This window comes from Zeus faber (assembly GCF_960531495.2).
Source record: "Zeus faber genome assembly, chromosome: 16".
Classification (NCBI taxonomy): Eukaryota; Metazoa; Chordata; class Actinopteri; order Zeiformes; family Zeidae; genus Zeus; species Zeus faber.
Window position 1 is genome coordinate 7,810,660 of NC_137202.1, and position 13,623 is coordinate 7,824,282.

General features: G+C 46.3%; 1 protein-coding gene across 1 annotated transcript in view; it reads right to left on the reverse strand.

The window, feature by feature from the left end:
* adgra1b (adhesion G protein-coupled receptor A1b) overlaps nucleotides 1–13,623 on the reverse strand; it is a gene marked incomplete at its 5' end in the record, with an annotated part of 171,469 nt that overhangs the window by 102,181 nt on the left and 55,665 nt on the right. The window contains 5 exons of the mRNA XM_080017039.1: nucleotides 2,632–2,865; nucleotides 3,361–3,522; nucleotides 7,636–7,785; nucleotides 8,134–8,398; nucleotides 10,970–11,134. Coding sequence (XP_079873165.1) covers nucleotides 2,632–2,865; nucleotides 3,361–3,522; nucleotides 7,636–7,785; nucleotides 8,134–8,398; nucleotides 10,970–11,134 — 976 coding nt within the window. The remainder of the gene's footprint in view (nucleotides 1–2,631; nucleotides 2,866–3,360; nucleotides 3,523–7,635; nucleotides 7,786–8,133; nucleotides 8,399–10,969; nucleotides 11,135–13,623) is intronic.

Below are 13,623 nucleotides of genomic sequence, written 5' to 3' on the forward strand. Positions count from 1 at the left end.
AGGCGCTGGGGAGCGGCGCGTTTGAATCACCCATCTTCCTCTTCCCCAAATCTACCAGGCCGCGGAGTCATCGGCAGTCAAGTGAGCGTGCTTGATAGTCGAAAAAAGGCCAAATCCCGCAAGACGTGCAAACACTGCCTGTTCCCGGCATCGGGGACGTCGGCGCTTCTCAAGTAATACTGGGCTGAAGTTGTTGAGTGAGAACGGGAGGTCTGTAGGAAGCCTCAGCTGCAGTCTGTGCATGTGTATGTGTGTGTGTGTGTGTGTGTGTGTGTGTGTGTGTGTGTGTGTGTGTCCGGTGTGTGTGTGTGTGTGTGTGTCCTGTGTGTGTGTGTGTGTGTGTGTGTGTGTGTGTGTGTGTGTGTGTGTGTGTGTGTGTGTGTGTCTGTTGGGTGTGTGTGTGTGTGTATATCTGTGTGTGTGTCGGGTGTGTGTGTGTATGTGTGTGTGTGTATCTGTGCGTGCATGTGTGTGTGTGGTGATGAAACTCAGTAAAGATAGTTGGACGAGGACTTCGAGAACAAAGAGCGAGACTCGGAAGAGTCGGCTCGTCTCTGATGAGTTGTGAATGGAATTGTCACAGGAATCATTCATTTCTGTCACAACCATGTGTTTAGGTGGAATTATTGCAAATGGGTGATCCCAATAACCTATCAGCCTAATTCTCTCAAATGTATTTTGTATTCGAAGTCGCGGTCATGTCAAGGACCACAGATTTGAAATTTTGTGAAGTAGTAATGATCAAAGAGGTTGTGATCACACATTTGTTCTTGTGATAAAATATTCAATATGAATTATGCCAAATGCCTCGCCAGTTTTTTACAGAGGTTGTGTTATTCAGTCCTCAGTGTTTATTTACAGTTTGTTAAAGACTCTTTTGCTCGCTCGCCCACTCACTGAATCCAAACTTAAGCAGCTCGTTAGGCTCTGGCTGCAGTTACCAAGTCACGAAAGAAATCAACAAACAACTCTTTTGTGACTAGTGTGTGTGTGTGTGTGTGTGTGTGTGTGTGTGTGTGTGTGTGTGTGTGTGTATGTGTGTTTGGATATTTACCGCAATGGTGCACGTGCTGCTGCCTTATTTGACAAAGTCCATCTGGAACGCAGCACGGGGGTGGTCCTCCGAACAAATGTGTTGTTAAATTTTTATTTTTTTTCCCGCCTTAAGATATTTGGAGAGAGCCGTTATTGCATTTACCAGGGTACAGTCTGCCAAGACCATATATAGAAACACACACACACACACACACACACACACACACACACACACACACACACACACACACACACACACACACACACACACACACACACACACACACACACACACACACACACACACACATCCAAACAGCCTGGAGCATGGACCTGGTTAAATTATGTAATTCCTGATGAACCACAGAGAGATGAAAACATGTCACCATAGAGGTGGAGGAGGGAGATGTAGCACAGCGTGCAAGGAGAAAAATACTGACACACACACACACACACACACACACACACACACACACACACACACACACACACACACACACACACACACACACACACACACACACACACATTAAACCAACACATTGTTACTGACTGAGTAGCTACAGGCTGTAGACTGTTGAAACGCGATATAACGATGCCACTACAGAGCTAGGGGACTTCCCTGTTGTTGTTGTTGTTGTTTTCCACCCATTGTCTGGATACGTTGTCTGTTGACGTGGGGCTTGTTGGGGTCGGGATGTAGTGGCTGATAGATCATTCACTCACCACAGCACTTTCCACCCCCGGAAACCGATTGAGGGGCACCCAAGCTGGGAGATAAATGGACAACGGCAGCACCACAAGGGCAAAAGGGAGTCTTTTTTTCTAGCTTGACAGTATATATAATTTTTTACGGTTTGGAAATTTGAAATATGTTTAAGAAATTTGGAAATATCCCTTCTGTAAGCCATTTTCCTTCACTTTACATTCTTGGCGCATTGGAACCGGCTGCCCTGCGTGTCGGGTCCAGTCATTCAAGTATCGGGAGCGGCTTCATGTAAAGGGATCATGAAATATGGATGAAAACACCAGTATGAAAAATATCAGATGGCATGAACAGCCATTTTTTTGCTTGTGGTTTTAAGAGGAAGATCTCTAAAATCAAACAAAAGTGGCTAACTTCCGATTTTAAGGGGAATTTCCAGTCGGGGTTTGAAATGTTGCAATGAATTCAGTGCTTATTTCTACTATCTCTTTCTACGCAATCATTACAATACAGCGCGGTGGCTGAAGGTAACTGGCCAGCAGTGCATCTTCCAGGCATCGGGATATGGACATGGATATGGATATGGATGCACCCCCGGCTTCACCCTTCATCACCTCCAGCCGCTCCACTGCCGCCCACCAGGACTCATGCCCTCACCACTCCCCACAGCGACTTCATAAAGCGACCCTCAGTGCAAATATTTTGCTCGTCTGGATACGTTGCACACTATGGCTTCCCCTGCACTGCAAGAGGGACCATCAAGAAACCACCCGACCCCCAGGAGCCTGACACTCCTCTGGAAGACAGTGTCTCGCAGTTCCTCTGCCCAACATGCTAGGCTCCGGCTATTTAACATAAAAATTCTCAGACTGAAAGTGCTTTTGCTATACCTTGCTGAGAAGATTGGCCGGTGGACTGCTGCCGTTGATCGTGTGGCATTTGAAGCTGAGCAGCGAGCCACCCCCGGTGTCCCGCGCTCCCTCCGCGTCCTCCTCGCCGGGGGGCTGGACATTGGGACGTGGTGACGGTGGGGAGGGAGCATCCTGCTGGAGAGCGGTGCAGGACAAACCCACGGATGCCGATGGCCTGACCACAAAGGCTTCCAAGGCGATGTTGGCCGACACCTGGTGGTGGTGGTGAAGACAGTGAGACACTAAGTCAGGAATGGCATACTGGCTTGCTACTGAGGACACCAAATGAGTGTTTGGTATGTCCCAAACCTGTTGTTGAGTTAGAATGTAAAAAGTACCAGGAAGACACACTTCTGGTATCGTAGTATGTAAACACTCCATGCTATGCTGATATTGACATCCCATAATGCATTGCAGCACTTCACAAGGACAACTGTAAACGAGAGCTGTAAACAAGAAACAATAAACAATAGTGCGGCTATATGAAGTTGTAGGATGGCCGAAAAGCCATTTTAGTGAGATCAGGGCTGGACAATAAGGGTTGTCCGGTTGCCCTGGGCAACCGGATTTGGGCCATTATCAACCATTTGGCACGGTGTGGTTGCACTATTGTCTTTTGTCTATTGACTTTTTCCGCTTTAGCAAAGGAACAAAGTCCACCTTTTGGCCTGAGTGCTTGTCATTGTGGTATTGCGAGTTCCCACATACCTTGGATAAGGCTTGGTCCGCTCGGCTCAGGGCCAGATCGGCTACTCGCTCCACACACTGGACGATGCGGGTGCACGCCCGGGCCTCGTTCTGAGCCATCCACAGGATGTGCTCCTCTGCCAGCATCATGTTGCTGGCAATGTCCCATATGTGACCTCCCAGCTGTGGAGAAACCACACACAGACCATATTATTGTATACTGCACAGTAATATTCACTAACTATATTTATACCTTCAATCAGTAGTGGCGAGCCGTAATCATGTATCTTGTGCATGGAGAACATTCTGCATATTTTGCACATTTTATTTTAAATTGTGATGCTTTTATTTGTTACTTGTATGTCTGTTTGTGTACTACAATGCACCAACTCGTACCAAGTCAAATTCCTGGTACATAGAATGTACATAGTCAAATAATATTCTAGTCCACAGCTAGTGGTTTAACACTCTTCAATATATACAAATTCAAAAGATTTATTCATCACATACACACATACATTCGTCACATACAGCATGAAATAAAATGTGTTATTCTTCGATATAAAATTCTTCAATATATTTATTGAACATAAAAATGAACACACACACAAAATTGCATGTGCATACGGTACACAGACACCAATGCATATGCACACACACACACACACACACGCACACGCACACGCACACGCAGTAACAGGCACGCAGGCAAACACGCACTGATCATTAACGCGGCCAGACTCATCATTAACATCAATCACCTTCAAAACAATGGACACATTCATAATCTCCAGTAGGAAATACGAGGGCGGCAATAGTGGCTTCGTTCATTACGGGGAGATTTAATTTAGATTAGCAGCTCCATTGGGGCATAATCACTTCCTTGGGATGACAGTTCGCTATTTACACCTACTTTTCACTGTTGCTCCATCTCACTGCTCCGTGGCGGCAAAGCGAGGGCGGTCTGAAACAATTCTCGTCTCGGGGAAAAGGATTAAACGCAGCGTATCTTGGCGTAATATCACCCCGAAGTGACCTGTGATTAGCCGGGGGACAAGTGAGAGCCAACGCCGATAGTATTGTATCCGCCGACAAAGCTCTATTCCCACCCCCCTTAGCGTCACGCGAAGCACCCCGATCGAATGACAGCGCCTACGTCTTCATGAGCGTGATTGTCATTCAGGTCCATCATCGCCGAATGCAAGAGGAGGAAAGAGGCCGAGGGGAAGGGGAAAACCTTTAAGCTGTCTGGCATCGATTGAAAGGGCTCAGAGCCAGGACGTCTCCCCAATAAGCCTCCGCATGTCTCTCCCTGTTTTTTCGTCCGGGTTTCTCTTTCAACCACTCAAATTAAGCTCCCGAGAACCCGTAGCTACTTCCATTCTGCTTATAGCGACTCGACTTATGTTTTTTTTTTGTAATTCCCGCCGACACAGTGGAGCTGGTGTGCTGCTGATGCCCTGAAGCATCCGCGCGGCCTTAAGGTAATAGCAGATTGTTGCTTTCAGGAAAAAAAAAAAACTCTGAACAAGCGCACTCATGAATAATTTTGTAGCGGGGCAGCGCCGTTAAATTGTGTGTTAGCGGTTTAGTGTGTCAATGAGGTTTTCGGGGTCCAGTGTCTGGAGCTGGAAACAACCAGAGCAGATAGGCAGATCGGAATGATTTCACTTCCCAGTGTTCCATTCCATGGAAGCACAATGCTTTTACTTGAGAATTTTTTTTCCCCTGTGTTTCCAAATTAATGAGATAAGTTTGGATGAAGAAAATATATATTTTATGTCGGAATTAATGAGAGAAAATTTTCATTCATTTTCTTTTTTTTTCCCCCAATTATCGAGATATGTATCTCATAAACCACCAAACAGAGCAGGATTGTGATCACCATGTGGCCACACCGGCACTGGCACCGCTGCTGTCTCATCCATCCATCCATCCATCCGTCCATCCCCCCATCCCTCCATTCCCCCATCCATCCATCCATCCATACGTCCATCCACCACCTGCACTTAAGCCACCGCGCTGAGCCCAGGCGGCCGCGTGCTTGTCTGCCTGCCGCTGCTCCGGAGCAGCAGGGCTCTGGAGCTGCGGAGTTGAAGGAGCGGGGTACCGCACCAGGTACAAGCGGAGCCGCGGAAACGAGGAAATCAGCCCCGAAATGACTGGGATTGTGTGCACAACCCTTAAGTCTTGATGTGCCTGCACAAAGTGGCCAAACTTATTACAATACAATCTGTATTACTTTGCGGCAGACGAGGGGGCTTGGTTAAGCCACGGCCTCTAGGAGATGGCACTGGCCTCTCCCCGCCGTGGTGTGGCTGCACCGGCTGGAAGAGCTTTCTTATGCGTCGTTTTGCCTTGCAATGGGGATCCCGCAGTGCAGGACGCTGACAGCCTGCAGACCCAACTGCGACCGAGGAGAAACCCAGACGCTTATTATTTTATTATTTATTATATGGCCAGGGGGGCTTTTTGTTTTTAATTACTAATAAAGCTTTCACGCCCGCACTGCCAGAAGGACTCCGTCTCCCTCCCTAAACCTGTACCTGAGACTCCTGCATACTTAAAGACAGGAATATCTCCCAATATTTCAAACCGAAAACAAAATAAAACTTGATTAAAACAAATAGGCGGAACATGTCTGCCTCCATGAAATCGGGCTCTCAAGTAGGAATGACAGCTTCTCGTAGGATCACAAATCCTGCTCTGTTTGGTGGTTCTGCTCTGTTTTTATGAATTAACGAGATACGTATCTCTTTAATTCAGAAAAACAGCAGATTTATTTTTTTCATGAAAACTTATCTTGTTCATTCGGATATACTGGGCAATTTTTTTTTTCTCAAGTGATAGCATTATGCTTCCATCGTATTCTGTCCTCAAATAGAGAAAAAGAGGTTTGACGTACTATCTCACGCCAGCGTATTCGGTCTAACTGGGTGTGACAAATGTGTCTTTCTCCTGCCATGTTTAACTGAGTGGGCCTTGTTGCACACACTTCGACATGGCTGACATCCAGTTGCCCTGCGCTGAGCACACTCGGCTACTGTATGGGCGCTCGGGGCTTGTGGCTGGATGGGGCATCTGGTCGGCTGTGGTGGGGCGGGCCTCGCCCTTGCGCAGGGCACGGGTTGGCGTGGGGGACCTGCTGGCTCGCCAGAGGGGCGGGCGGTTCTGGCGGGGTGTCGGTCTGTTGCCGCGGGACCTTGGCTCTGGGCCTGCAGTCCGTGCCTGGTGTCCATGGCCCGGGTTCTACGCCTGCGGCTGTGTCTTATGCCTGCTCATGGGGGTGGGTTGTACGTGTGCGCCTCAGGGGTGCAGGGTCTCCTCGCGCTCTCTGGGAATGGGTTATCTCCTCGGGGCCGTGCATGGGTGTTTCTCCGCGGGATTCCGGCTTCTCTGGGGGCTGGGTGGTCTTCTGTGGCTGCAGGGCGGGCTGTTAGGGGCTTTCCTGCAGCCGCGGGGTGTCTATCCAGCAACAGGACTCAGGGATGGCTTCGGGGCCTTTTCAGCTGCTTGGAGGCGCTACGATATAATACCGACCTCATATACCAGAACCAATTTGGACAAGTCCCATACACTCACCAGTGGACACACGCACACACACACACACACACACACACACACACACACACACTCACACATGCAGGCGGTCTCATCACAGGCACACAAACACCACCAGCACCTGCATTGAACACACCCCAACACCCTCCTGGTTACAGTCCGCTCCTTTTCTCCGTCATTTACTGCCATAACTATGACAGGAAGAGGCCACAGCCTAATTGTTGTTCCAGTTTGCCTGGACTTCATTCATTTTGTTTCGTCAATACACGTTGTCGGATGTTTCTAGGTTTATGTTTTTCTATGAACATGTTGGTTCTAAGTTTATTTGTCTCATCCGTGGTGATTCTCCCCCTTTTGGAGTAGTGATTAGTTGTTTAAAGACCAAAACACGGTCAGATCATTCTCCAAAGATGGTGGTGGTACTGTGTAACAAAAAACTGTGCTCTTTTCATCCCGCAGGTCGTCCTCAGGACAGAGTTGTTGCAGCAGTTCTTGATGATGAAAGAATGAATAAAGAGTTGTCTTGCAGGTTGACAGCACCGGTAAAAACAAAGAAAAAAAATCTAAAAATATGATCTTGGTCTAATTGGTAGTGTGGTCATTTAATACCAGTCCACCAACACTATACTGTATTTGATTGTATGTGTGTATGTGTGTGTGTGTGTGTGTGTGTGTGTGTGTGTGTGTGTGTGTGTGTGTGTGTGTGTGTGTGTGAGACCATGTGCACGCTCATACATTTGTGCGGCGCTCGACCATCCTCGTGAGCCTTTCCACCAGGTGCGTTACGAAGATGACGTCCATGACATCTGTGAAGTGCGCTGCCCTGCTCGTCAAAGCCACCAATTGCAGCCCTAGAGGCGGAGCGCTGGTGGTGTTAATGGCCATCTGGAAAAAGGAAAAGAAAAGAAGCCAGTGTACATCATTTTTTTATCAAAATTATACTTTATGTACTTTTTACTTGGGAGATGTATCTTGAATCTAATGAAACCCGGCATGCTACGGAGACGAGTCGTCAAAGAATCAGTCCTTACCAAAGCCAAGGCCTACTGGAAAATACCAATATAGGTGGTGCTTATCGTTTCAGAAAAATAAAATAAAGGTGAGTAGTTGTTGTTTTTGGAAATATTTATTTTTCACCATTTTCACACAGCTGAGACCATATACAGAGCAGATCTGAAGTGCATTTTGGTTTTACTTGGACTTTGAAATGCCACTATACTTAACCCCCCTCACTTGGGTGAGCTCGTGCAGGGTGCGGGTCAGCTGGCTGGCGTAGGGGCACTGGGTGTAGTCCTCCTCCGCCCACCGGCCGGCACGGTCACAGCGGCGCCAGGCCTTCTTCTCCCTCCGGGTCGGCTGCTGGGGGTGCTTGGGGTGCTGTTTGTGCTGGTGGTGGTGGTGGACGGTGCTGCCTCCACCAGACAGTTGGGGCCCGGGTCCCGGAGCGGCTGGGACACAGGGCAGGAAGGCCAGGACGCCAGCAAGGGTCTTGGGCCACCTGCCACAAAAGAGAGGGTTTTTTTAGGCTTCAGCTATTATTAGATATTCTGAAGGGAATTTTCCAAGGCTACATGTTGATATTTGATTGGTATATTTTGAATAAAGAACTAGTTAAATGGATTTGAATTATATCATCATATCTATATAATCTCATTTGGAGTTCACGCCACTCTCTATGATATCATAAAAGCAGCCAATGCAATACTCAAATTCACATGGAACAGTCTCCAAATATGCAAAGTGGAATATCTGTCATTTGACCAGTAATACGGCATTCATTTTTTTAAATACAGTAAGACTTTATTCTCAATGTCATTTATCTGCCTTAATGATAATTGCAGCGTATACAATTAGTGGTACTGGCCCCATATTAATAAATGAACAAAAAAAAGATTTGTCACACTCTCTAATTGCTCTCATCGCAAGAATTTCCTGACCCGAAAACGAGGTCACGGGCCAAAGAAAAGTTGAGAACCTCTCATTTAGTTCCTCTATATTATAGTTTCTCTGCCCCTCTTTCGCTGTCCGCTGCTTTGTTGCTACTCCTACCACTCTTCTAGTTGGAGAAGTGGCCATCTTAATAACAAGCCCCCCTCCCCATGCACACACACACACACACACACACACAAACACACACAAACACACACACGTAAACACACACACACACGAACACGAACACACACACACACACACACACACACACACACACGCACACACACATACACACACAAACACACACTCATTACTCAGTGGCTACGCTGCTACGTGCCCAGTCTAGACGCACAGTGTACATGCACGGGGCTACGTGCAGCACGCCAGCACGCCCTCAATTTGGATGGAATTGGGAGTCGAGGGCAGTTGGGAGGGCGATAGCGGGAGGAAAGGATAGAGCAAGGGTGAGAAGGTGGTGTAAACTGATAATAACTTTTAATGTCTTACTTTTACCTTTTTATATGAAATGTCAGTCATGCCGACTAAAAACACAACTTTTTAATGGTTCCGAAATGAAATGGGGTTTATACAGAGTGTTAAAGTTTGAATTATGAGGGTCTTACACACCCAGGAGATAGCTGGCAAACCTTCAGCTACACCGTGTTCATAATTAAAGAAGGTGTCAAGTTTTTTGCTTTTTTTTTAGCAGTTGGTTGTTGAAGCTTTCAACCCTGATGTTCATACACCAGCATCAGCCTGTTAGTCCCCGGGTGGATCGTTTATTTTCCAGAGCCAGGCCTGAATCAAAGCAAACACACTGCAGGTTAATGGCCGAAGGTTAATGTTGCTGCAATGGATGGGTGTCCTACTAAATGGATGGGTGTCCCACTAAATGGATGGGTGGCCTAGTAAAGCTGCCTCCATGTTAAACTCCCGGAGCCAGCTGGATGGGCTCCAGCCCCCCCCCCCCCCCAGCCCCAAACACATAGCAGGTACAGAACATGAAGAGATGGATGGATGAGATAAAACACACACACATATACACACACACACACACACACACACACAAAATATATTGCAGGAAATATCGTAATTGTGGACATAGTAATGTGGTCCTTAATGATATTGCCTTAATATGCAGGGATGAATACACAGAGTGTCAGTGTGTGTGTGGGACTAATATTCATAGAAGATGCTGGTATTTTGAATGTAACTGCATGGGAGTCAATTCATTTCTGATGATATAAGGGAAATTGAGCTCGTGACTAAACACATGTATATTATAAGATAAGATGGCACTTTATTTATCCCCTGGGGAGGAAATTATATATTCATATTATATCTTTACATCTTTCATCATCAATTAGCAGACGCTTTTGTTCAAAGCAACTTACACTTATTCATACACCAATAGATGCAGCCATCAGGGCCACTCAGGGGTTAAGTGTCTTGTTAAAGGACGCTTCAGCACGCTACCAGGAGGAGCCCGGGATCGAAGTGGCAACCCTCAGACTACGACGACCCACTCCACCTCCTGAGATAGAGTGTAGTTCCTGAGCTGCACTTTGAAATGATGTTCCATAAGTCTGATCTTGCATAGCGGATTGCTTTTATCTTCACTTAATAACTGTGACATTATTTAACATGTAATTTTCTCAACTTATTTTTTATTACTCAACTTCTTATTTATATTTTTTTTAAATATGCGTACTTTGTTCTTTATAACGTGATTATTTTATGTACATTTTTTATATTTTCTTTTAGCAAACATCATTTGTTTGTGAAAATCTTTTAATTTCATAATTTTATAAAAAAAAAAAGAAGCATATTTTACCTGCAAATCTAGCCCTTCTATCTAGACCTTGTATTACTATAAACAAAAAAAAAATCATTATTGCATTGTTGGAATTGGCTTGAATATTAAGCATTTCATTGGAGTATTTCATTACGTATACTGTATGTCAGTGGTTGTACTGTGGACCATATGACCAATATGACATTGGAGCATGAAACCTTGAAGTGATGATGTATAGCAATATTGACTGAAGAACGTGACCATTTTCCGCCCCGGCCCCGCCCTCGGAAGCCTTGTCGTCTGTACTTTACTTTAACCACGGTGCGTTGAGCGGCCGCTGACCTGAAGTCGCCCTTGTTGTTGCTGACTCTGTCGGCCGCGCAGTACGTCGCCAGCGTCTCCACCACCACCATCTCCATATGACGGGACCTGTTGCCACGGGAACTGGTCACCTGACATTCCCAGACGCCGGCGGTGCCCACGTCAATGTTGGAGAGGACGACCTCGCTGGAGCGGGGGAGGGAGGGGGGGGGGGGGGGGGGAAGAGGTGGTGAGAGCACTGCGGAGCGGAATGGGTTTCTGTGTGTGAGTGAGTGTGTGTGGCCACAAATTTTTCCTGTTACTTAGGGCAATTGTTAGTCAAGCGGATGGATAGACAGATATATAGATAGACAGATAGATAGATAGACAGATAGACAGATAGATAGATAGATAGATAGATAGATAGATAGATAGATAGATAGATAGATAGATAGATAGATAGGCATACAGTATATACTGCATATATACACTATACTTCTTTATCACAGGCAAATTAAATGAGGGTAAGTAGGATTGTGACATGATGTCACACGGGTTCTATGACAAACTGGCTAATATCAAGGATTATACATAATTAGAAAAAAAAAAGAGAACGAGGGGAGATTGCTAAGCAACAGACATCATCATCACCATGGAGATTCTCTCTCCCTGGGAAATGCCAGTTGTTAAAACTACAAATACATCGCAATTGTAGACAAATTCATTACACGCAGCATGAATATGTATTTTTCTACTCCGGTGTTCCTGGGGGAGCAGTGTTATATGCTAGGATTTTATTGAGCTGTGGATTATTATAATAACAGTAGTCAAAGTATTGTGTTACCACATTTTTTTTTTTTTATAGTGCGACATACAGGAAAAAAAAACCTCCATAACCTCCTCAAGGTCTAAAGTGACGGAGTGGGGAAGAGAACACAAATCTCCCACAGTAAAAATGATTAGAGTGCTCTCTGATGTGCGCTGGCTTTCAAATCCGGAGGAACAAATGCATCCAGCGACATTAAGAGCGTTTCTCCTCTTCCTTTCCTCCCTCTCACTCTCTGTCTTTCCCTCTCTCTCCCTCTCTCTCTCTCTCCCTCTCTCTCTCTCTCTCTCTCTCTGTCTGTCTCTCCCTCTCCCTCCCTTTTCCTCTCCCTCTCCCTCCCTTTTCCTCTCCCTCTCTCTCTCCCTGGCTCTCTCGATAGAACTGAAATGAAAATAAAACATGACAGCACGCTTGTTTTGCAAAGCAACGTTTTTGTGAAAGTTTCAACGTCCTATCGGAGAAGATAACATTCATTACATCACAGCAGACGTTTTGCCCAAAGGCAAAAGCAAATGTCATAGCTATAATTACTATATTGAGAAGTTATTATCCAACAAGAAGAACATAGTAAACAAGAACTTGATCAATGATTGTGATAGGAAGGCATGGACTCCACAAAACCTCTGAAGGTGTCCTGTGGTATCTGGCACCAAGATGTGAGCAGCAGATCCTTTAAGTCCTGTAAGTTGTGAGGTGGGGCCAACATGGATCAGGCTTGTTGTTCCAGCACATCCCACAGATGCTCGATCGGATCAGACCCTAACCCCGCCCATCCACATGATGTGGAAGAAAACATGATTCAGACCAGGCCACCTTCTTCCACTGCTCCATGGTCAAGTTCTGACGCTCACGTGCCATGTCATTGGTGCCCAAGGCTCATTGATGCACGTTGGGAGCAAAGTCTAGCTGTCTGGTCAGATCCCACAGAAGAGCTACTGTAGCACAAACTGCTGAAAAAGGTAATGCTGCTCTGATAGAAAGGTGTCAGAACACACAGTGGAGCACAGCTTGCTGTGTATGGGGCTGCGCAACCGCAGACCGGTCATAGAGTGCCCATGCTGACTCCAGTCCACCGTAATGGGCACATGAGCATCAGAACTGGACCATGGAGCAATGGAATTGTGCTGGAAAAACAAGCTGGATATATGGGGGCCCACCCCGAACTTCCAGGACTTAAAGGATCTGCTGCTAACGTCTTGGTGCCAAATACCACAGGACACCTTCAGAGGTCTTGTGGAGTCCATGCCTCGACTGATCACAGCTGTTTTGGTGGCACGAGGGGGAGCTTACACAATATTTGTGTTTATTAGTGGTGGTTTTAATGTTATGGCCGATCTGTGTGTGTGTGTGTGTATGTGTGTACATATATTATACACACACACACACGCACGCACACACACACACACACACACACACACACACACACACACACACACACACACACACACACACACACACACACACACACACACACACACACACACACACACACACACATACATTCTCCAGAATAAATTGGAAACTGAGACAATGCTGCACTTAGACCTTTTTGCAGCTTTTTCCCAGGTATTTATTTTATTCTTTATCAATGTGTGTGGCATTTTATCGATCCCAGGTATTTGCTCTTTTCTGACCCGCTTCCTTCTTTTTTTTTCCCCTTTCTGAGTTTGTATTGTTCTTTGTTCTTTCTTGGTCTGTGTTTTTAACTGTGAGGTCGCTGTGGCAGATCTGCCTGCCACACGCCACACGAGTGGCATTTTCAGGGCACAAAGACACAGATGATGGGGTGGAGAACATACCAGTTTATAGTAGAGAGCGGGCTAGGTGGAACAAGCCCCGGAGCAGATGGACACATGTCATGACAAGGGCT